Raw genomic sequence first — 23,163 nt, 5'->3', positions numbered from 1 at the left:
GGACCTCTCCACTTGCTTCCTCCTACGCTGACGCGCCGGGTCAGAAGTCTGCACCTGCTTGGAAGCAGCCGCTTCCTTCAGGTAAGGGCGCCGGGAGGAGCAAGAGAGGCAGGGGCCGGGGCAGGGCAGCTGGTCGAGGCCAGCAGCCTTTTCGCGGGACCCACGGTCGCATGTTTTCGAACTGCCGACAGCCGGGGTCCGCTGCCTAAAGCCGGAGGTCCCCGTAGGCGGCCGACTGGCTCTATTCCTGCAGGAATGGGAGACAGTCACATCCAATCCCTGGACCCTGTCCACTCTAAGGGATGGCCATTTGCCTCGGTGGAAACATCATCCGCCCCCCTTCTCCGGGATAAAGCACACTCCGGTGCCTGCTACCCTGGAGAGGGCGGAATTCCTCCGTGCCGAGGTCGACGCACTTCTTATGAAGGCTGCGATCGAACCGGTTCCCGTGGGACAGGAAAGCGAGGGCTTCTACTCGACATATTTCCTAGTCACCAAAAAAGACGGAGGGTTCAGGCCTATTCTCAATCTGAGAAGGCTGAACAAACTTATAGAGGTACCGTCCTTCAGGTTGGAGACACTGCGCTCGGTGATCTCAGCTGTCGAGACCGGAGAATGGCTAACGTCAATAGACCTAAAAGACGCCTATCTCCACGTACCCATACACCCCGAGTTCAAGAAATACCTCAGGTTTTCTTTCGACGGGAGGTGTTATCAGTTCAGGGTTCTACCATTCGGGATCGCTACGGCCCCGAGGGTGTTCACCAAGCTGATGTTGATTCCCGCCCAAGTGGCCAGGTCAAAAGGTCGGTTCTGCCATCCGTACCTCGACGACTGGTTACTAAGAGCTCTATCGCAATCCCTGAGTCAGATAGCTACACAACAAGTGATAGATATTCTGATCACTCTAGGGTGGATAGTCAATCTCAAGAAGTCAGATCTGAGCCCTACTCAGAATCTAGTCTTCCTAGGGGCGAATTTCAACACGGTGAGCGGACTTGTATCTCTGTCACAAGATCGCATTACCAAGGTCAGAAGTGTTACTTCCCAGTTCCTTCTGTCCGCCAGTCACACTGCTCGTACATGGCTCCAGTTACTGGGCAACATGGCGGCGACAGTGGATGTGGTTTGGCGGGCGCGCTTGAGAATGAGACCCATTCAACAAGCGCTCCGTCGACTTTGGGTGAACTCGGAAGATCTCGAGACTGTTCTCGAGACTCCGCAGTGGCTCAATGCACACCTTCAGTGGTGGACCGAGGTCGGGAATCTGTCCCGGGGGCTCCCCCTCGACACTCCCGTGCCGTCTCTCACAGTTCAAACAGACGCGTCACTCTCCGGCTGGGGAGGCGTTCTGAACGATCACACTGCCTCGGGACTATGGTCCCAGCAGGAGATCAAACTGCATATCAATGTGCTAGAACTGAGAGCGGTCAGGTTGGTGTTCCAACGCTTCCTGGATCTGCTTCGTGGCCAAGTGGTGCGTCTAGAGATGGACAACCAAACGGCGATGACTTACATCCGGAAGCAGGGGGGAACGGTGTCTCCGTCGCTTTTCCAAGAGACGTGGCAGTTCCTCCTATGGTGCGACTCACACGTTATCAGGGTGCTACCTGTTTATCTCCCGGGGGTAGACAACGTCCGTGCGGACGCTCTGTCTCGCCGGATCCTCGCTCCTCACGAGTGGAGGCTCGACCCAGGGATATTCGGGATTATCTCCCAGTTATACGGGTCGTTCCAGGTGGATCTGTTTGCGTCTGGGGTGAATCACCAGACACCAACGTTCTGCTCCCGAGTCCCCGACCCGAGGTCGGTGGCACCGGACGCCTTCCAGCTAGATTGGACGGACAGAATACTGTGGGCATTCCCCCCAGTACCTCTGATTTCCAAGGTCCTGTCTCAGCTAGCCACTCAGCCTGCGCGACTACTTGTGCTCCTGGCACCCCTTTGGTCGGCGCAGAGTTGGTTTCCAGTCATACTCAGGTTTCTGGCTCAGCCTCCTGTTCTATTACCTTTACGACCGGACCTCCTATCCCAGAACGAGGCCCTCCACCCGAATCCCAGGATTCAGTGGGTGGCTTGGCCACTGTCCGGAATCGCCTCCAGGAGAGCGGTATTCCTGCACGAGTTGCAGACACAATACTGGCTTCGCGGAGGGATTCGACAAACGTTCAGTACGAGGATAGATGGGCCTGCTATGCGCGCTGGTGTGTCGATAGAAGGATTGCAGATCCCTTTTCTGCAGATCTCGTAGCCGTACTTGAGTTCCTCCAGTCGCGACTAGATGTCGGCCTGGCCGCATCGACAGTCCGGGGGTACTCTACAGCTATCGCTGCCTTTCACGTCCCCGTCGACGGGGCACTTTTGGGTGCGCACCCATTAGTGCAGCGTTTTTTAGCAGGTGTGGACAGGATCCGACCGCCTGTCCGGCGGATCAGTCCCCCTTGGGAATTATCAATCGTTCTTGATTGGCTGTCCGGTCCTTCTTTTCGGGATCTGTCGTCTCTCTCTCTTCAGCTGTTGAGTTGGAAGACGGCGTTCCTTGTGGCGGTAACGTCCGGCAGACGGGTAGGCGACATTCACGCAATGTCAGCCGATCCCGAACTAACTGTCTTTCACCGGGACAGGGTCAGTATTCGCCTGCCGGACTCTTACCGTCCTAAGGTCGCACACGCCTTCCACGTGACGGCTCCTATTGAGCTACCTGCTCTTTCACAGCCTTCCTCGTCGGGGACCACTACAAGACATGCTCATGTCTTGGATGTCCGCAGGACCCTTAAGTCCTATATCAGCAGAACTAAGGGTATCCGTAAGGATAATCAACTATTTTGCTGTTATGGCGGTAGGAAGGCTGGCTCACCTGCGAGCAAACAAACTATCTCGCGGTGGATAGTCTCTACTATATGTACGGCGTACACGCTTCAAGGCAGGGACCCCCCTACCAAGTTGAAGGCTCATTCGGTTAGAGCAGTGGCTACGACACAAGCGTATGCTGCGGCTCTGCCCATTGAGGAGATCTGCTCCGCGGCTATTTGGAGCCAGCCGAGCACGTTCATCAAACATTACCTACTCGACAAACACTCAAGCGAGCGTGCTCGGTTTGGTCAGTCAGTTCTCCGAACTGGGCAAAGTACTACATCTCTAGCCGATTGAGCCTTCGAGATTTTAGACCGCCCGGACCGGTTATAACACTGCTCAGTAACGGTCCGGATTTTATCTTCTACGGTCGATACAATACCAGCCATTACTAGTCGATAATCATCGTAATTGCACATGCACTCCTTCGATTACGGGGACCCTCTGGCCTAGCTCTGTGCGGGTTTATAGTCTCTCGTGATCTGTGCCCCCAATATCACTTGTTCAAAAAAGTGGGTGGGGTGGGGGGTGTGTGTGTCTCGAGTTCTCGATATGATGAGCCACAAAGAATGGCTCTTTTCATTGTGTATGGTCGATAACGCCCTGTCTCCAGCCCCCGCCTTTCGACGGTGGTGCCTCACGATAAGGTTGGTTCCATTTATTGAACTCTTGTTTATTCATTGAAATAATCAAAATACGATGTATGTTATGCACGCTTGTTGCTGACGGATGCCACTTCCTAGATTATCTTTAGGAGTCTATCTTGATGCAATAAGTGCCCCAAGGAGGATTTAATCTGAAAGAGAATTTTACAAACCTGTAGAGGTTATGAATTCTCTGATGAAATCCTCCTTGGGGCACGGCCACCCGCCTCCCCACATTCCGTCAGCATTAGACATATGGAAAGTGATTTGGGTGAGAGTTGCTTCCCTTGGCGTGACGCGCCGTGGAGGGTGAGGCACCATAAGGGTGGACGTATATCATACAAAAACAAAGTTTTTTGTGTGGTAACAATTTTTATGAAGGAAAATGGTTACAACTATGTCATGTAGATTTTCTTGAGCCAGGAAAATGCAATAAGTGCCCCAAGGAGGATTTCATCAGAGAATTCATAACCTCTACAGGTTTGTAAAAGTTTATGTAATGTTTGGGAATCAAATACACCACACAAACCATGATTAGTCTGAAGGCGACCATACAGGAATATATGACATTGTCGACTTCAGACCGGCTGAATAAGAAACCAGTAAAGTACAAGACATGTGCTTGCGGCACAACACTGTCACATTGTCTTAAGTACGCCAGTCAGACATTGTGAGCTCAAACCTATTGTGCCTATCCTCGATTACTGTGGGTGGTTTGAGGCAAGACATAACACAGCATTCAAGCTCACACATGTCAAAGGGAGGATCAACTCAGTCTTTGCTAGACATCAGCCTTGTTGAACCAGTTATCATACCTTTGGGTGATAGTACAGATTCATAGTCATCATCAGGAGGGATAGATGCTACCTCAAGAAATCATCTGCAGAATAACAAATACTTATTGATTCCAAAAACGCAAACTTCCAATACTCATCCCATTTCATAGCTCTTAACTAGTCCATCATGTTTCCAAGCAAATATAATGCAGTACAAATCCTTAATTGCTACCCTATCAATGCATGTCAATTAAGAACAATAACAGCAATATTGTGAGACCACCCCCAACTCTGGTGACATTTGCACCTGTGAGAATGCACGGGACGGTGTGAGGTCATCACCTCGTGACGGGTGTTAGGTAATTACCTCAGGTTATTGGACTTTTCATACATGCATGACAACACACAAATATTTTCTAACTTTATCATCATTTTACTTGTAAAAGTACATTTTGAGGGTAATCATAATGTCAATTAGGCAAGATTAGGTCAATTCGGTTATTTTGATATATATGCTCTTTTTATAGTCCTATGTCTCGTATTTATTACATGAAGCCAGAAAAGCATTTTTCTAGCATTTCCGACAGTACATTAGTGCCGTTTTATGATTTTAGTCATGTATGAGGCCTCAGCAGTATATCAATTGTTTAAAATGTATTTGCCTATATGTTATGTTTTCTGACATTCAAGCTTTCTGTCACTGCGAGACACATTTTTCCATGTTTTGGTATTTCAAGGGCTCTCTACATCAAGTCAGTCCTCGATTCCTGGAACAAACCCTGGATAAAAAACTCATGTCTAACATGAGGGTAAGTAGGGACATTCAATCATGGTCAATAAAAACATGTACTGTACTGCCTGCCTTGTCTTGTCCTGGTATAGAGCTAACCTTATGACTTGAATTTTCCAGAAAGAAATCCATAGAGCATTATGATTTGTTAATTATGAATAAATGATTATTGCCTATTTCTATGTTCTTCATTTGATCTTTTTCAAGAAACGAGATTTGATGAGTTTAGATTCAAGCAATCATTGTGTTTTGTTGCTGATAGAGGAAGCACAGTGCACATGAACGTGCCAAGGAGCACTTCCAGTCTGGGGAATGGTCGACTGGCCAGAAATGGGCTGATGATGCACCCAAGGAAGAAATAGATCCGGAAAATATCAACCTCATGAACATTGGAGCATGTGGAGCTTTCATACATGGGCTTGAGGATGAGTTTTATGGTAAGTTTCAAAGGTAGCCAGGTATGAATTTTATCCTAGAAGGCTACTTTGTTTCTTTGAAACTTGTTTCTGATAAAAAAGCCCAGTTTGTTGAGGGATGTGATGTGGCTATGTTTGTGGAGGTGTCCCTGTTGCAGAACACGGAGAGACATGAGGCATGGAAGGGATCATGCTGATGCATGGTACACCAACAACACCTTGCATTATAGTCAGTAGTTCTAGTTCAAAGTGTGAACACTGACATACACTGTGGCTCCATTCCTCTAATGGCAGTTTATGACACATACCCCTGAATCTTGAATTGATACAATATGTGAATTGAAAATGTATCGTCAGAGCAACCTTTTGTGACAAACCGTTGTTGTATTATGAAGCGGGCGTAGGTTCAACTACATGTGGTGTGTTGTAGAGGTGCGTAATGCAGCTCTTGACTCACTGTGTGAGCTGGCTGCTCAGTCCAGGGTGTTTGCCAACCTGTCCCAGGATAGCATCATTGACATGTTCAACGATGAGATTGAGAGTGTGCGTCTGAATGCCATCAACAGTTTGAGGAAAATCTCCCACCACATCGTGCTCCGACAAGACCAGCTGGAGATCATCCTAGGTGTCCTCCAGGTAGGTTCACAGATCTGTCATATTAGTAGGTTCACAGATCTGTCATATTAGTAGGTTCACTGATCTCTCATATTAGTAGGTTCACAGATCTGTCATCAGTAGGTTCACTGATCTGTCATATTAGTAGGTTCACTGATCTGTCATATTAGGAGGTTCACAGATCTGTCATATTAGTAGGTTCACAGATCTGTCATATTAGTAGGTTCACAGATCTGTCATATTAGCAGGTTCACAGATCTGTCATATAAGTAGGTTCACAGATCTGTCATATTTGTAGGTTCACAGATCTGTCATATTAGTAGGTTCACAGATCTGTCATATTAGTAGGTTCACAGATCTGTCATATCAGTAGGTTCACAGATCTGTCATATAAGTAGGTTCAAAGATCTGTCATATAAGTAGGTTCACAGATCTGTCATATTAGTAGGTTCACAGATCTCTCATATCAGTAGGTTCACAGATCTGTCATATAAGTAGGTTCAAAGATCTGTCATATTAGGAGGTTCACAGATCTGTCATATTAGGAGGTTCACAGATCTGTCATATAAGTAGGTTCAAAGATCTGTCATATTAATAGGTTCACAGATCTGTCATATTAGTAGGTTCACAGATCTGTCATATAAGTAGGTTCACAGATCTGTCATATTAGTAGGTTCACTGATCTCTCATATCAGTAGGTTCACAGATCTGTCATATTAGTAGGTTCACAGATCTGTCATATAAGTAGGTTCAAAGATCTGTCATATTAGGAGGTTCACAGAACTGTCATATTAGGAGGTTCACAGATCTGTCATATAAGTAGGTTCACAGATCTGTCATATTAGTAGGTTCACAGATCTGTCATATAAGTAGGTTCACAGATCTGTCATATAAGGAGGTTCACAGATCTGTCATATTAGGAGGTTCACAGATCTGTCATAGTAGGTTCACAGATCTGTCATATTAGTAGGTTCACTGATCTCTCATATCAGTAGGTTCACAGATCTGTCATATTAGTAGGTTCACAGATCTGTCATATTAGTAGGTTCACAGATCTGTCATATTAGGAGGTTCACAGATCTGTCATAGTAGGTTCACTGATCTGTCATATTAGTAGGTTCACAGATCTGTCATATTAGTAGGTTCACTGATCTCTCATATCAGTAGGTTCACAGATCTGTCATATTAGGAGGTTCACAGATCTGTCATATTAGGAGGTTCACAGATCTGTCATATTAGGAGGTTCACAGATCTGTCATAGTAGGTTCACAGATCTGTCATATCAGGAGGTTCACAGATCTGTCATATTAGGAGGTTCACAGATCTGTCATATTAGGAGGTTCACAGATCTGTCATAGTAGGTTCACAGATCTGTCATATAAGTAGGTTCACAGATCTCTCATATTAGGAGGTTCACAGATCTGTCATATTAGGAGGTTCACAGATCTGTCATATTAGTAGGTTCACTGATCTGTCATATTAGGAGGTTCACAGATCTGTCATATTAGGAGGTTCACAGATCTCTCATATTAGGAGGTTCACAGATCTGTCATATTAGGAGGTTCACAGATCTGTCATATTAGTAGGTTCACTGATCTGTCATATTAGTAGGTTCACAGATCTGTCATATTATTTGGTTCACTGATCTGTCATATTAGTAGGTTCACAGATCTGTCATATTAGGAGGTTCACAGATCTGTCATATTAGTAGGTTCACAGATCTGTCATATTAGTAGGTTCACTGATCTGTCATATTAGTAGGTTCACAGATCTGTCATATTAGTAGGTTCACTGATCTCTCATATTAGTAGGTTCACAGATCTGTCATCAGTAGGTTCACTGATCTGTCATATTAGTAGGTTCACTGATCTGTCATATTAGGAGGTTCACAGATCTGTCATATTAGGAGGTTCACAGATCTGTCATATTAGTAGGTTCACTGATCTGTCATATTAGGAGGTTCACAGATCTGTCATATTAGGAGGTTCACAGATCTCTCATATTAGGAGGTTCACAGATCTGTCATATTAGGAGGTTCACAGATCTGTCATATTAGTAGGTTCACTGATCTGTCATATTAGTAGGTTCACAGATCTGTCATATTATTTGGTTCACTGATCTGTCATATTAGTAGGTTCACAGATCTGTCATATTAGGAGGTTCACAGATCTGTCATATTAGTAGGTTCACAGATCTGTCATATTAGTAGGTTCACTGATCTGTCATATTAGTAGGTTCACAGATCTGTCATATTAGTAGGTTCACTGATCTCTCATATTAGTAGGTTCACAGATCTGTCATCAGTAGGTTCACTGATCTGTCATATTAGTAGGTTCACTGATCTGTCATATTAGGAGGTTCACAGATCTGTCATATTAGTAGGTTCACAGATCTGTCATATTAGTAGGTTCACAGATCTGTCATATAAGTAGGTTCACAGATCTGTCATATTTGTAGGTTCACAGATCTGTCATATTAGTAGGTTCACAGATCTGTCATATTAGTAGGTTCACAGATCTGTCATATCAGTAGGTTCACAGATCTGTCATATAAGTAGGTTCAAAGATCTGTCATATAAGTAGGTTCACAGATCTGTCATATTAGTAGGTTCACAGATCTCTCATATCAGTAGGTTCACAGATCTGTCATATAAGTAGGTTCAAAGATCTGTCATATTAGGAGGTTCACAGATCTGTCATATTAGGAGGTTCACAGATCTGTCATATAAGTAGGTTCAAAGATCTGTCATATTAATAGGTTCACAGATCTGTCATATTAGTAGGTTCACAGATCTGTCATATAAGTAGGTTCACAGATCTGTCATATTAGTAGGTTCACTGATCTCTCATATCAGTAGGTTCACAGATCTGTCATATTAGTAGGTTCACAGATCTGTCATATAAGTAGGTTCAAAGATCTGTCATATTAGGAGGTTCACAGATCTGTCATATTAGGAGGTTCACAGATCTGTCATATAAGTAGGTTCACAGATCTGTCATATTAGTAGGTTCACAGATCTGTCATATAAGTAGGTTCACAGATCTGTCATATAAGGAGGTTCACAGATCTGTCATATTAGGAGGTTCACAGATCTGTCATAGTAGGTTCACAGATCTGTCATATTAGTAGGTTCACTGATCTCTCATATCAGTAGGTTCACAGATCTGTCATATTAGTAGGTTCACAGATCTGTCATATTAGTAGGTTCACAGATCTGTCATATTAGGAGGTTCACAGATCTGTCATAGTAGGTTCACTGATCTGTCATATTAGTAGGTTCACAGATCTGTCATATTAGTAGGTTCACTGATCTCTCATATCAGTAGGTTCACAGATCTGTCATATTAGGAGGTTCACAGATCTGTCATATTAGGAGGTTCACAGATCTGTCATATTAGGAGGTTCACAGATCTGTCATAGTAGGTTCACAGATCTGTCATATCAGGAGGTTCACAGATCTGTCATATTAGGAGGTTCACAGATCTGTCATATTAGGAGGTTCACAGATCTGTCATAGTAGGTTCACAGATCTGTCATATAAGTAGGTTCACAGATCTCTCATATTAGGAGGTTCACAGATCTGTCATATTAGGAGGTTCACAGATCTGTCATATTAGTAGGTTCACTGATCTGTCATATTAGGAGGTTCACAGATCTGTCATATTAGGAGGTTCACAGATCTCTCATATTAGGAGGTTCACAGATCTGTCATATTAGGAGGTTCACAGATCTGTCATATTAGTAGGTTCACTGATCTGTCATATTAGTAGGTTCACAGATCTGTCATATTATTTGGTTCACTGATCTGTCATATTAGTAGGTTCACAGATCTGTCATATTAGGAGGTTCACAGATCTGTCATATTAGTAGGTTCACAGATCTGTCATATTAGTAGGTTCACTGATCTGTCATATTAGTAGGTTCACAGATCTGTCATATAAGTAGGTTCTCAGATCTGTCATATTAGGAGGTTCACAGATCTGTCATATTAGGAGGTTCACAGATCTGTCATAGTAGGTTCACAGATCTGTCATATAAGTAGGTTCACAGATCTGTCATATAAGTAGGTTCACAGATCTGTCATATAAGTAGGTTCACAGATCTGTCATATTAGGAGGTTCACAGATCTGTCATATTAGTAGGTTCACAGATCTGTCATATTAGTAGGTTCACAGATCTGTCATATTAGTAGGTTCACTGATCTCTCATATCAGTAGGTTCACAGATCTGTCATATAAGTAGGTTCACAGATCTCTCATATCAGTAGGTTCACAGATCTGTCATATAAGTAGGTTCACTGATCTGTCATATAAGTAGGTTCACAGATCTGTCATATAAGTAGGTTCACAGATCTGTCATATTAGTAGGTTCACAGATCTGTCATATTAGTAGGTTCACAGATCTGTCATATTAGTAGGTTCACAGATCTGTCATATTAGTAGGTTCACAGATCTGTCATATTAGTAGGTTCACAGATCTGTCATATTAGGAGGTTCACAGATCTGTCATATTAGTAGGTTCACTGATCTCTCATATCAGTAGGTTCACAGATCTGTCATATTAGTAGGTTCACAGATATGTCATATTAGGAGGTTCACAGATCTGTCATATTAGTAGGTTCACAGATCTGTCATATTAGTAGGTTCACTGATCTCTCATATCAGTAGGTTCACAGATCTGTCATATTAGTAGGTTCACAGATCTGTCATATTAGTAGGTTCACAGATCTGTCATATTAGGAGGTTCACAGATCTGTCATAGTAGGTTCACAGAGCTGTCATATCAGGAGGTTCACAGATCTGTCATATTAGGAGGTTCACAGATCTGTCATATTAGGAGGTTCACAGATCTGTCATAGTAGGTTCACAGATCTGTCATATAAGTAGGTTCACAGATCTCTCATATTAGGAGGTTCACAGATCTGTCATATTAGGAGGTTCACAGATCTGTCATATTAGTAGGTTCACTGATCTGTCATATTAGGAGGTTAACAGATCTGTCATATTAGGAGGTTCACAGATCTCTCATATTAGGAGGTTCACAGATCTGTCATATTAGGAGGTTCACAGATCTGTCATATTAGTAGGTTCACTGATCTGTCATATTAGTAGGTTCACAGATCTGTCATATTAGTAGGTTCACTGATCTGTCATATTAGTAGGTTCACAGATCTGTCATATTAGTAGGTTCACAGATCTGTCATATTAGTAGGTTCACAGATCTGTCATATTAGTAGGTTCACTGATCTGTCATATTAGTAGGTTCACAGATCTGTCATATAAGTAGGTTCTCAGATCTGTCATATTAGGAGGTTCACAGATCTGTCATATTAGGAGGTTCACAGATCTGTCATAGTAGGTTCACAGATCTGTCATATAAGTAGGTTCACATATCTGTCATATAAGTAGGTTCATAGATCTGTCATATAAGTAGGTTCACAGATCTGTCATAGTAGGAGGTTCACAGATCTGTCATATTAGTAGGTTCACAGATCTGTCATATTAGTAGGTTCACAGATCTGTCATATTAGTAGGTTCACTGATCTCTCATATCAGTAGGTTCACAGATCTGTCATATAAGTAGGTTCACAGATCTCTCATATCAGTAGGTTCACAGATCTGTCATATAAGTAGGTTCACTGATCTGTCATATAAGTAGGTTCACAGATCTGTCATATAAGTAGGTTCACAGATCTGTCATATTAGTAGGTTCACAGATCTGTCATATTAGTAGGTTCACAGATCTGTCACATTAGTAGGTTCACAGATCTGTCATATTAGTAGGTTCACAGATCTGTCATATTAGTAGGTTCACAGATCTGTCATATTAGGAGGTTCACAGATCTGTCATATTAGTAGGTTCACTGATCTCTCATATCAGTAGGTTCACAGATCTGTCATATTAGTAGGTTCACAGATCTGTCATATTAGGAGGTTCACAGATCTGTCATATTAGAAGGTTCAAAGATCTGTCATATTAGGAGGTTCACAGATCTGTCATATTAGGAGGTTCACAGATCTGTCATATAAGTAGGTTCACAGATCTGTCATATTAGGAGGTTCACAGATCTGTCATATAAGTAGGTTCACAGATCTGTCATATAAGGAGGTTCACAGATCTGTCATATTAGGAGGTTCACAGATCTGTCATAGTAGGTTCACAGATCTGTCATATTAGTAGGTTCACTGATCTCTCATATCAGTAGGTTCACAGATCTGTCATATTAGTAGGTTCACAGATCTGTCATATTAGTAGGTTCACAGATCTGTCATATTAGTAGGTTCACAGATCTGTCATAGTAGGTTCAATGATCTGTCATATTAGTAGGTTCACTGATCTCTCATATCAGTAGGTTCACAGATCTGTCATATTAGGAGGTTCACAGATCTGTCATAGTAGGTTCACAGATCTGTCATATAAGTAAGTTCACAGATCTGTCATATTAGGAGGTTCACAGATCTGTCATATTAGGAGGTTCACAGATCTGTCATATTAGTAGGTTCACAGATCTGTCATATTAGGAGGTTCACAGATCTGTCATATAAGGAGGTTCACAGATCTGTCATAGTAGGTTCACAGATCTGTCATATAAGTAGGTTCACAGATCTGTCATATTAGGAGGTTCACAGATCTGTCATATTAGGAGGTTCACAGATCTGTCATATTAGTAGGTTCACTGATCTGTCATATTAGGAGGTTCACTGATCTGTCATATTAGTAGGTTCACTGATCTGTCATATAAGTAGGTTCACAGATCTGTCATATAAGTAGGTTCACAGATCTGTCATATAAGTAGGTTCACAGATCTGTCATATTAGGAGGTTCACAGATCTGTCATATTAGTAGGTTCACAGATCTGTCATATTAGTAGGTTCACAGATCTGTCATATTAGTAGGTTCACTGATCTCTCATATCAGTAGGTTCACAGATCTGTCATATAAGTAGGTTCACAGATCTCTCATATCAGTAGGTTCACAGATCTGTCATATAAGTAGGTTCACTGATCTGTCATATAAGTAGGTTCACAGATCTGTCATATAAGTAGGTTCACAGATCTGTCATATTAGTAGGTTCACAGATCTGTCATATTAGTAGGTTCACAGATCTGTCATATTAGTAGGTTCACAGATCTGTCATATTAGTAGGTTCACAGATCTGTCATATTAGTAGGTTCACAGATCTGTCATATTAGGAGGTTCACAGATCTGTCATATTAGTAGGTTCACTGATCTCTCATATCAGTAGGTTCACAGATCTGTCATATTAGTAGGTTCACAGATATGTCATATTAGGAGGTTCACAGATCTGTCATATTAGTAGGTTCACAGATCTGTCATATTAGTAGGTTCACTGATCTCTCATATCAGTAGGTTCACAGATCTGTCATATTAGTAGGTTCACAGATCTGTCATATTAGTAGGTTCACAGATCTGTCATATTAGGAGGTTCACAGATCTGTCATAGTAGGTTCACAGAGCTGTCATATCAGGAGGTTCACAGATCTGTCATATTAGGAGGTTCACAGATCTGTCATATTAGGAGGTTCACAGATCTGTCATAGTAGGTTCACAGATCTGTCATATAAGTAGGTTCACAGATCTCTCATATTAGGAGGTTCACAGATCAGTCATATTAGGAGGTTCACAGATCTGTCATATTAGTAGGTTCACTGATCTGTCATATTAGGAGGTTAACAGATCTGTCATATTAGGAGGTTCACAGATCTCTCATATTAGGAGGTTCACAGATCTGTCATATTAGGAGGTTCACAGATCTGTCATATTAGTAGGTTCACTGATCTGTCATATTAGTAGGTTCACAGATCTGTCATATTAGTAGGTTCACTGATCTGTCATATTAGTAGGTTCACAGATCTGTCATATTAGTAGGTTCACAGATCTGTCATATTAGTAGGTTCACAGATCTGTCATATTAGTAGGTTCACTGATCTGTCATATTAGTAGGTTCACAGATCTGTCATATAAGTAGGTTCTCAGATCTGTCATATTAGGAGGTTCACAGATCTGTCATATTAGGAGGTTCACAGATCTGTCATAGTAGGTTCACAGATCTGTCATATAAGTAGGTTCACATATCTGTCATATAAGTAGGTTCACAGATCTGTCATATAAGTAGGTTCACAGATCTGTCATATTAGGAGGTTCACAGATCTGTCATATTAGTAGGTTCACAGATCTGTCATATTAGTAGGTTCACAGATCTGTCATATTAGTAGGTTCACTGATCTCTCATATCAGTAGGTTCACAGATCTGTCATATAAGTAGGTTCACAGATCTCTCATATCAGTAGGTTCACAGATCTGTCATATAAGTAGGTTCACTGATCTGTCATATAAGTAGGTTCACAGATCTGTCATATAAGTAGGTTCACAGATCTGTCATATTAGTAGGTTCACAGATCTGTCATATTAGTAGGTTCACAGATCTGTCACATTAGTAGGTTCACAGATCTGTCATATTAGTAGGTTCACAGATCTGTCATATTAGTAGGTTCACAGATCTGTCATATTAGGAGGTTCACAGATCTGTCATATTAGTAGGTTCACTGATCTCTCATATCAGTAGGTTCACAGATCTGTCATATTAGTAGGTTCACAGATCTGTCATATTAGGAGGTTCACAGATCTGTCATATTAGTAGGTTCAAAGATCTGTCATATTAGGAGGTTCACAGATCTGTCATATTAGGAGGTTCACAGATCTGTCATATAAGTAGGTTCACAGATCTGTCATATTAGGAGGTTCACAGATCTGTCATATAAGTAGGTTCACAGATCTGTCATATAAGGAGGTTCACAGATCTGTCATATTAGGAGGTTCACAGATCTGTCATAGTAGGTTCACAGATCTGTCATATTAGTAGGTTCACTGATCTCTCATATCAGTAGGTTCACAGATCTGTCATATTAGTAGGTTCACAGATCTGTCATATTAGTAGGTTCACAGATCTGTCATATTAGTAGGTTCACAGATCTGTCATAGTAGGTTCAATGATCTGTCATATTAGTAGGTTCACTGATCTCTCATATCAGTAGGTTCACAGATCTGTCATATTAGGAGGTTCACAGATCTGTCATAGTAGGTTCACAGATCTGTCATATAAGTAGGTTCACAGATCTGTCATATTAGGAGGTTCACAGATCTGTCATATTAGGAGGTTCACAGATCTGTCATATTAGTAGGTTCACTGATCTGTCATATTAGTAGGTTCACAGATCTGTCATATTAGGAGGTTCACAGATCTGTCATATAAGGAGGTTCACAGATCTGTCATAGTAGGTTCACAGATCTGTCATATAAGTAGGTTCACAGATCTGTCATATTAGGAGGTTCACAGATCTGTCATATTAGGAGGTTCACAGATCTGTCATATTAGTAGGTTCACTGATCTGTCATATTAGGAGGTTCACTGATCTGTCATATTAGTAGGTTCACTGATCTGTCATATTAGGAGGTTCACAGATCTGTCATATTAGTAGGTTCACAGATCTGTCATATAAGTAGGTTCACAGATCTGTCATATTTGTAGGTTCACAGATCTGTCATATTAGTAGGTTCACAGATCTGTCATATTAGTAGGTACACAGATCTGTCATATCAGTAGGTTCACAGATCTGTCATATAAGTAGGTTCAAAGATCTGTCATATAAGTAGGTTCACAGATCTGTCATATTAGTAGGTTCACAGATCTCTCATATCAGTAGGTTCACAGATCTGTCATATAAGTAGGTTCAAAGATCTGTCATATTAGGAGGTTCACAGATCTGTCATATTAGGAGGTTCACAGATCTGTCATATAAGTAGGTTCACAGATCTGTCATATAAGTAGGTTCAAAGATCTGTCATATTAGTAGGTTCACAGATCTGTCATATAAGTAGGTTCACAGATCTGTCATATTAGTAGGTTCACTGATCTCTCATATCAGTAGGTTCACAGATCTGTCATATTAGAAGGTTCACAGATCTGTCATATTAGTAGGTTCAAAGATCTGTCATATTAGGAGGTTCACAGATCTGTCATATTAGGAGGTTCACAGATCTGTCATATAAGTAGGTTCACAGATCTGTCATATTAGTAGGTTCACAGATCTGTCATATAAGTAGGTTCACAGATCTGTCATATAAGGAGGTTCACAGATCTGTCATATTAGGAGGTTCACAGATCTGTCATAGTAGGTTCACAGATCTGTCATATTAGTAGGTTCACTGATCTCTCATATCAGTAGGTTCACAGGTCTGTCATATTAGTAGGTTCACAGATCTGTCATATTAGTAGGTTCACAGATCTGTCATATTAGTAGGTTCACAGATCTGTCATATCAGTAGGTTCACAGATCTGTCATATAAGTAGGTTCAAAGATCTGTCATATAAGTAGGTTCACAGATCTGTCATATTAGTAGGTTCACAGATCTGTCATATAAGTAGGTTCAAAGATCTGTCATATTAGGAGGTTCACAGATCTGTCATATTAGGAGGTTCACAGATCTGTCATATAAGTAGGTTCAAAGATCTGTCATATTAATAGGTTCACAGATCTGTCATATTAGTAGGTTCACAGATCTGTCATATAAGTAGGTTCACAGATCTGTCATATTAGTAGGTTCACTGATCTCTCATATCAGTAGGTTCACAGATCTGTCATATTAGTAGGTTCACAGATCTGTCATATAAGTAGGTTCAAAGATCTGTCATATTAGGAGGTTCACAGATCTGTCATATTAGGAGGTTCACAGATCTGTCATGTAAGTAGGTTCACAGATCTGTCATATTAGTAGGTTCACAGATCTGTCATATAAGTAGGTTCACAGATCTGTCATATCAGTAGGTTCACAGATCTGTCATATTAGGAGGTTCACAGATCTGTCATAGTAGGTTCACAGATCTGTCATATTAGTAGGTTCACTGATCTCTCATATCATTAAGTTCACAGATCTGTCATATTAGTAGGTTCACAGATCTGTCATATTAGTAGGTTCACAGATCTGTCATATTAGGAGGTTCACAGATCTGTCATAGTAGGTTCACTGATCTGTCATATTAGTAGGTTCACAGATCTGTCATATTAGTAGGTTCACTGATCTCTCATATCAGTAGGTTCACAGATCTGTCATATTAGGAGGTTCACAGATCTGTCATATTAGGAGGTTCACAGATCTGTCATATTAGGAGGTTCACAGATCTGTCATAGTAGGTTCACAGATCTGTCATATCAGGAGGTTCACAGATCTGTCATATTAGGAGGTTCACAGATCTGTCATATTAGGAGGTTCACAGATCTGTCATAGTAGGTTCACAGATCTGTCATATAAGTAGGTTCACAGATCTCTCATATTAGGAGGTTCACAGATCTGTCATATTAGGAGGTTCACAGATCTCTCATATTAGGAGGTTCACAGATCTGTCATATTAGGAGGTTCACAGATCTGTCATATTAGTAGGTTCACTGATCTGTCATATTAGTAGGTTCACAGATCTGTCATATTAGTAGGTTCACTGATCTGTCATATTAGTAGGTTCACAGATCTGTCATATTAGTAGGTTCACAGATCTGTCATATTAGTAGGTTCACAGATCTGTCATATTAGTAGGTTCACTGATCTGTCATATTAGTAGGTTCACAGATCTGTCATATAAGTAGGTTCTCAGATCTGTCATATTAGGAGGTTCACAGATCTGTCATATTAGGAGGTTCACAGATCTGTCATAGTAGGTTCACAGATCTGTCATATAAGTAGGTTCACAGATCTGTCATATAAGTAGGTTCACAGATCTGTCATATAAGTAGGTTCACAGATCTGTCATATTAGTAGGTTCACAGATCTGTCATATTAGTAGGTTCACAGATCTGTCATATTAGTAGGTTCACTGATCTCTCATATCAGTAGGTTCACAGATCTGTCATATAAGTAGGTTCACAGATCTCTCATATCAGTAGGTTCACAGATCTGTCATATAAGTAGGTTCACTGATCTGTCATATAAGTAGGTTCACAGATCTGTCATATAAGTAGGTTCACAGATCTGTCATATTAGTAGGTTCACAGATCTGTCATATTAGTAGGTTCACAGATCTGTCATATTAGTAGGTTCACAGATCTGTCATATTAGTAGGTTCACAGATCTGTCATATAAGTAGGTTCACAGATCTGTCATATTAGGAGGTTCACAGATCTGTCATATTAGTAGGTTCACTGATCTCTCATATCAGTAGGTTCACAGATCTGTCATATTAGTAGGTTCACAGATATGTCATATTAGGAGGTTCACAGATCTGTCATATTAGTAGGTTCACAGATCTGTCATATTAGTAGGTTCACTGATCTCTCATATCAGTAGGTTCACAGATCTGTCATATTAGTAGGTTCACAGATCTGTCATATTAGTAGGTTCACAGATCTGTCATATTAGGAGGTTCACAGATCTGTCATATTAGGAGGTTCACAGATCTGTCATATCAGGAGGTTCACAGATCTGTCATATTAGGAGGTTCACAGATCTGTCATATTAGGAGGTTCACAGATCTGTCATAGTAGGTTCACAGATCTGTCATATAAGTAGGTTCACAGATCTCATATTAGGAGGTTCACAGATCTGTCATATTAGGAGGTTCACAGATCTGTCATATTAGTAGGTTCACTGATCTGTCATATTAGGAGGTTCACAGATCTGTCATATTAGGAGGTTCACAGATCTCTCATATTAGGAGGTTCACAGATCTGTCATATTAGTAGGTTCACTGATCTGTCATATTAGTAGGTTCACAGATCTGTCATATTAGTAGGTTCACTGATCTGTCATATTAGGAGGTTCACAGATCTGTCATATTAGTAGGTTCACAGATCTGTCATATTAGTAGGTTCACAGATCTGTCATATTAGTAGGTTCACTGATCTGTCATATTAGTAGGTTCACAGATCTGTCATATAAGTAGGTTCTCAGATCTGTCATATTAGGAGGTTCACAGATCTGTCATATTAGGAGGTTCACAGATCTGTCATAGTAGGTTCACAGATCTGTCATATAAGTAGGTTCACAGATCTGTCATATAAGTAGGTTCACAGATCTGTCATATAAGTAGGTTCACAGATCTGTCATATTAGGAGGTTCACAGATCTGTCATATTAGTAGGTTCACAGATCTGTCATATTAGTAGGTTCACAGATCTGTCATATTAGTAGGTTCACTGATCTCTCATATCAGTAGGTTCACAGATCTGTCATATAAGTAGGTTCACAGATCTCTCATATCAGTAGGTTCACAGATCTGTCATATTAGGAGGTTCACAGATCTGTCATAGTAGGTTCACAGATCTGTCATATAAGTAGGTTCACAGATCTGTCATATTAGGAGGTTCACAGATCTGTCATATTAGTAGGTTCACTGATCTGTCATATTAGTAGGTTCACAGATCTGTCATATTAGGAGGTTCACAGATCTGTCATATTAGGAGGTTCACAGATCTGTCATAGTAGGTTCACAGATCTGTCATATAAGTAGGTTCACAGATCTGTCATATTAGGAGGTTCACAGATCTGTCATATTAGGAGGTTCACAGATCTGTCATATTAGTAGGTTCACTGATCTGTCATATTAGGAGGTTCACTGATCTGTCATATTAGTAGGTTCACTGATCTGTCATATTAGGAGGTTCACAGATCTGTCATATTAGTAGGTTCACTGATCTGTCATATTAGGAGGTTCACAGATCTGTCATATTAGGAGGTTCACAGATCTGTCATATTAGGAGGTTCACAGATCTGTCATAGTAGGTTCACAGATCTGTCATATTAGTAGGTTCACTGATCTGTCATATTAGTAGGTTCACAGATCTGTCATATTAGGAGGTTCACAGATCTGTCATATTAGTAGGTTCACAGATCTGTCATATTAGTAGGTTCACAGATCTGTCATATAAGTAGGTTCACAGATATGTCATATAAGTAGGTTCACAGATCTCTCATATAAGTAGGTTCACAGATCTGTCATATTAGGAGGTTCACAGATCTGTCATATTAGGAGGTTCACAGATCTGTCATAGTAGGTTCACAGATCTGTCATATTAGTAGGTTCACTGATCTGTCATATTAGTAGGTTCACAGATCTGTCATATTAGGAGGTTCACAGATCTGTCATATTAGTAGGTTCACTGATCTCTCATATTAGGAGGTTCACAGATCTGTCATATTAGTAGGTTCACAGATCTGTCATATTAGTAGGTTCACAGATCTGTCATATTAGGAGGTTCACAGATCTGTCATATTAGGAGGTTCACAGATCTGTCATAGTAGGTTCACAGATCTGTCATATTAGTAGGTTCACAGATCTGTCATATTAGTAGGTTCACTGATCTCTCATATTAGTAGGTTCACAGATCTGTCATCAGTAGGTTCACTGATCTGTCATATTAGTAGGTTCACTGATCTGTCATATTAGTAGGTTCACAGATCTGTCATATTAGTAGGTTCACTGATCTCTCATATCAGTAGGTTCACAGATCTGTCATATAAGTAGGTTCACAGATCTCTCATATTAGTAGGTTCACAGATCTGTCATATTAGGAGGTTCACAGATCTGTCATATTAGGAGGTTCACAGATCTGTCATATTAGGAGGTTCACAGATCTGTCATATTAGTAGGTTCAGAGATCTGTCATATTAGTAGGTTCACTGATCTCTCATATTAGTAGGTTCATAGATCTACCTTGTAGGTAGATTCACAGATCTGTCTTGTAGGTAGGTTCACATATTGGTCTTATTCGTAGATTCATAGATTTACCTTGTAGGTAGGTTCACAGATCTGTCTTGTAGGTAGGTTCACATATTGGTCTTATTCGTAGATTCATAGATTTACCTTGTAGGTAGGTTCACAGATCTGTCTTATAGGTAGGTTCACATACTGGTCTTATTCGTAGATTCATAGATCTGCCTTGTGGGTAGGTTCACATATCTGTCTTGTAGGTAGGTTCACATATTGGTCTTATTCGTAGATTCATAGATCTACCTTGTAGGTAGGTTCACATATCTGTCTTGTAGGTAGGTTCACATATTGGTCTTATTCGTAGGTTCATAGATCTACCTCGTAGGTAGGTTCACAGATCTGTCTTGTAGGTAGGTTCACATATTGGTCTTATTCGTAGATTCATAGATCTGCCTTGTAGGTAGGTTCACATATCTGTCTTGTAGGTAGGTTCACATATTGGTCTTATTCGTAGATTCATTGATCTACCTTGTAGGTAGGTTCACATATCTGTCTTGTAGGTAGGTTCACATATTGGTCTTATTCGTAGGTTCATAGGTCTACCTTGTAGGTAGGTTCACAGATCTGTCTTGTAGGTAGGTTCACATATTGGTCTTATTCGTAGGTTCATAGATCTGCCTTGTAGGTAGGTTCACAGATCTGTCTTGTAGGTAGGTTCACAGATCTGTCTTGTAGGTAGGTTCACATATTGGTCTTATTCGTAGGTTCATAGATCTGCCTTGTAGGTAGGTTCACAGATCTGCCTTGTAGGTAGGTTCACAGATCTGCCTTGTAGGTAGGTTCACAGATCTGCCTTGTAGGTAGGTTCACATATTGGTCTTATTCGTAGGTTCATAGATCTGCCTTGTAGGTAGGTTCACAGATCTGCCTTGTAGGTAAGTTCACAGATCTGCCTTGTAGGTAGGTTCACAGATCTGCCTTGTAGGTAGGTTCACAGATCTGTCTTGTAGGTAGGTTCACTGATCTGTCATATTAGTAGGTTCACATATTGGTCTTATTCGTAGGTTCATAGATCTGCCTTGTAGGTAGGTTCACAGATCTGTCTTTTAGGTAGGTTCACAGATCTGTCTTGTAGGTAGGTTCACAGATCTGCCTTGTAGGTAGGTTCACAGATCTGTCTTGTAGGTAGGTTCATAGATCTGCCTTGTAGGTAGGTTCACAGATCTGCCTTGTAGGTAGGTTCACTGATCTGCCTTGTAGGTAGGTTCATTGATCTGTCTTGTAGGTAGGTTCACTGATCTGTCATATTAGTAGGTTCACATATTGGTCTTATTCGTAGGTTCATAGATCTGCCTAGTAGGTAGGTTCACAGATCTGCCTTGTAGGTAGGTTCATAGATCTGCCTTGTAGGTAGGTTCACAGATCTGCCTTGTATGTAGGTTCACTGATCTGCCTTGTAGGTAGGTTCACAGATCTGCCTTGTAGGTAGGTTCACAGATCTGTCTTGTAGGTAGGTTCACTGATCTGTCATATTAGTAGGTTCACATATTGGTCTTATTCGTAGGTTCATAGATCTGTCTTGTAGGTAGGTTCACAGATCTGTCTTGTAGGTAGGTTCATAGATCTGCCTTGTAGGTAGGTTCACATATCTGTCTTGTAGATAGGTTCACATATTGGTCTTATTCGTAGGTTCATAGATCTGCCTTGTAGGTAGGTTCACAGATCTGTCTTGTAGGTAGGTTCACAGATCTGTGACCAAAAAGCTGAAATAGTTAGAAGTCATCCTATATCACTCACAACTAGTTGTCACTGGTCCAATATATGGCGTATCTCTTTCCTCTGCTGGTAAATGCAGCTGGAACACAACTTAACTTTCTTTTCACAGGATTTTTCTGGAGGAACACGTACAGACCTGCGAGATATGCTGTGTGACATGCGTCTTTCTAACAAGGAGTGTCTAAACGACACTGTGCTGGCTCTGTTAGACAACCTTCGCAGATACCCCCAGGACAGGACCTCAGTCTGGAAGTACGTACTCACACCAACCTGCAATACACGTAGTACAGTCAACCAACATATCATATACACTGTTCCACATTCTGTACGTGTTGTACAATAAACCAGTGTGCTGTACGTGTTGTACAATAAACCAGTGTGCTGTACGTGTTGTACAATAAACCAGTGTGCTGTACGTGTTGTACAATAAACCTGTGTGCTGTACGTGTTGTACAATCAACCTGTGTGCTGTAAGTGTTGTACAATAAACCAGTGTGCTGTACGTGTTGTACAATAAACCAGTGTGCTGTACGTGTTGTACAATAAACCTGTGTGCTGTACCTGTTGTACAATCA

The 23,163-nt window shown here is 41.0% G+C and overlaps 1 protein-coding gene across 1 annotated transcript in view; it reads left to right on the top strand.

Annotated features, from left to right (window-relative positions):
* Positions 1 to 23,163, top strand: part of LOC124118713 (integrator complex subunit 4-like) — a 92,429-nt gene that overhangs the window by 16,732 nt on the left and 52,534 nt on the right. Inside the window, exons 7-10 of the mRNA XM_048390966.1 lie at positions 5,011 to 5,082; positions 5,326 to 5,500; positions 5,910 to 6,115; positions 22,698 to 22,840. Coding sequence (XP_048246923.1) covers positions 5,011 to 5,082; positions 5,326 to 5,500; positions 5,910 to 6,115; positions 22,698 to 22,840 — 596 coding nt within the window. The remainder of the gene's footprint in view (positions 1 to 5,010; positions 5,083 to 5,325; positions 5,501 to 5,909; positions 6,116 to 22,697; positions 22,841 to 23,163) is intronic.

The sequence above is a fragment of the Haliotis rufescens genome, unplaced genomic scaffold (assembly GCF_023055435.1).
Source record: "Haliotis rufescens isolate VD_foot unplaced genomic scaffold, xgHalRufe1.0.p SCAF_9, whole genome shotgun sequence".
NCBI classification, from domain to species: domain Eukaryota; kingdom Metazoa; phylum Mollusca; class Gastropoda; order Lepetellida; family Haliotidae; genus Haliotis; species Haliotis rufescens.
This window is presented reverse-complemented; position numbering and strand designations above follow the sequence as displayed.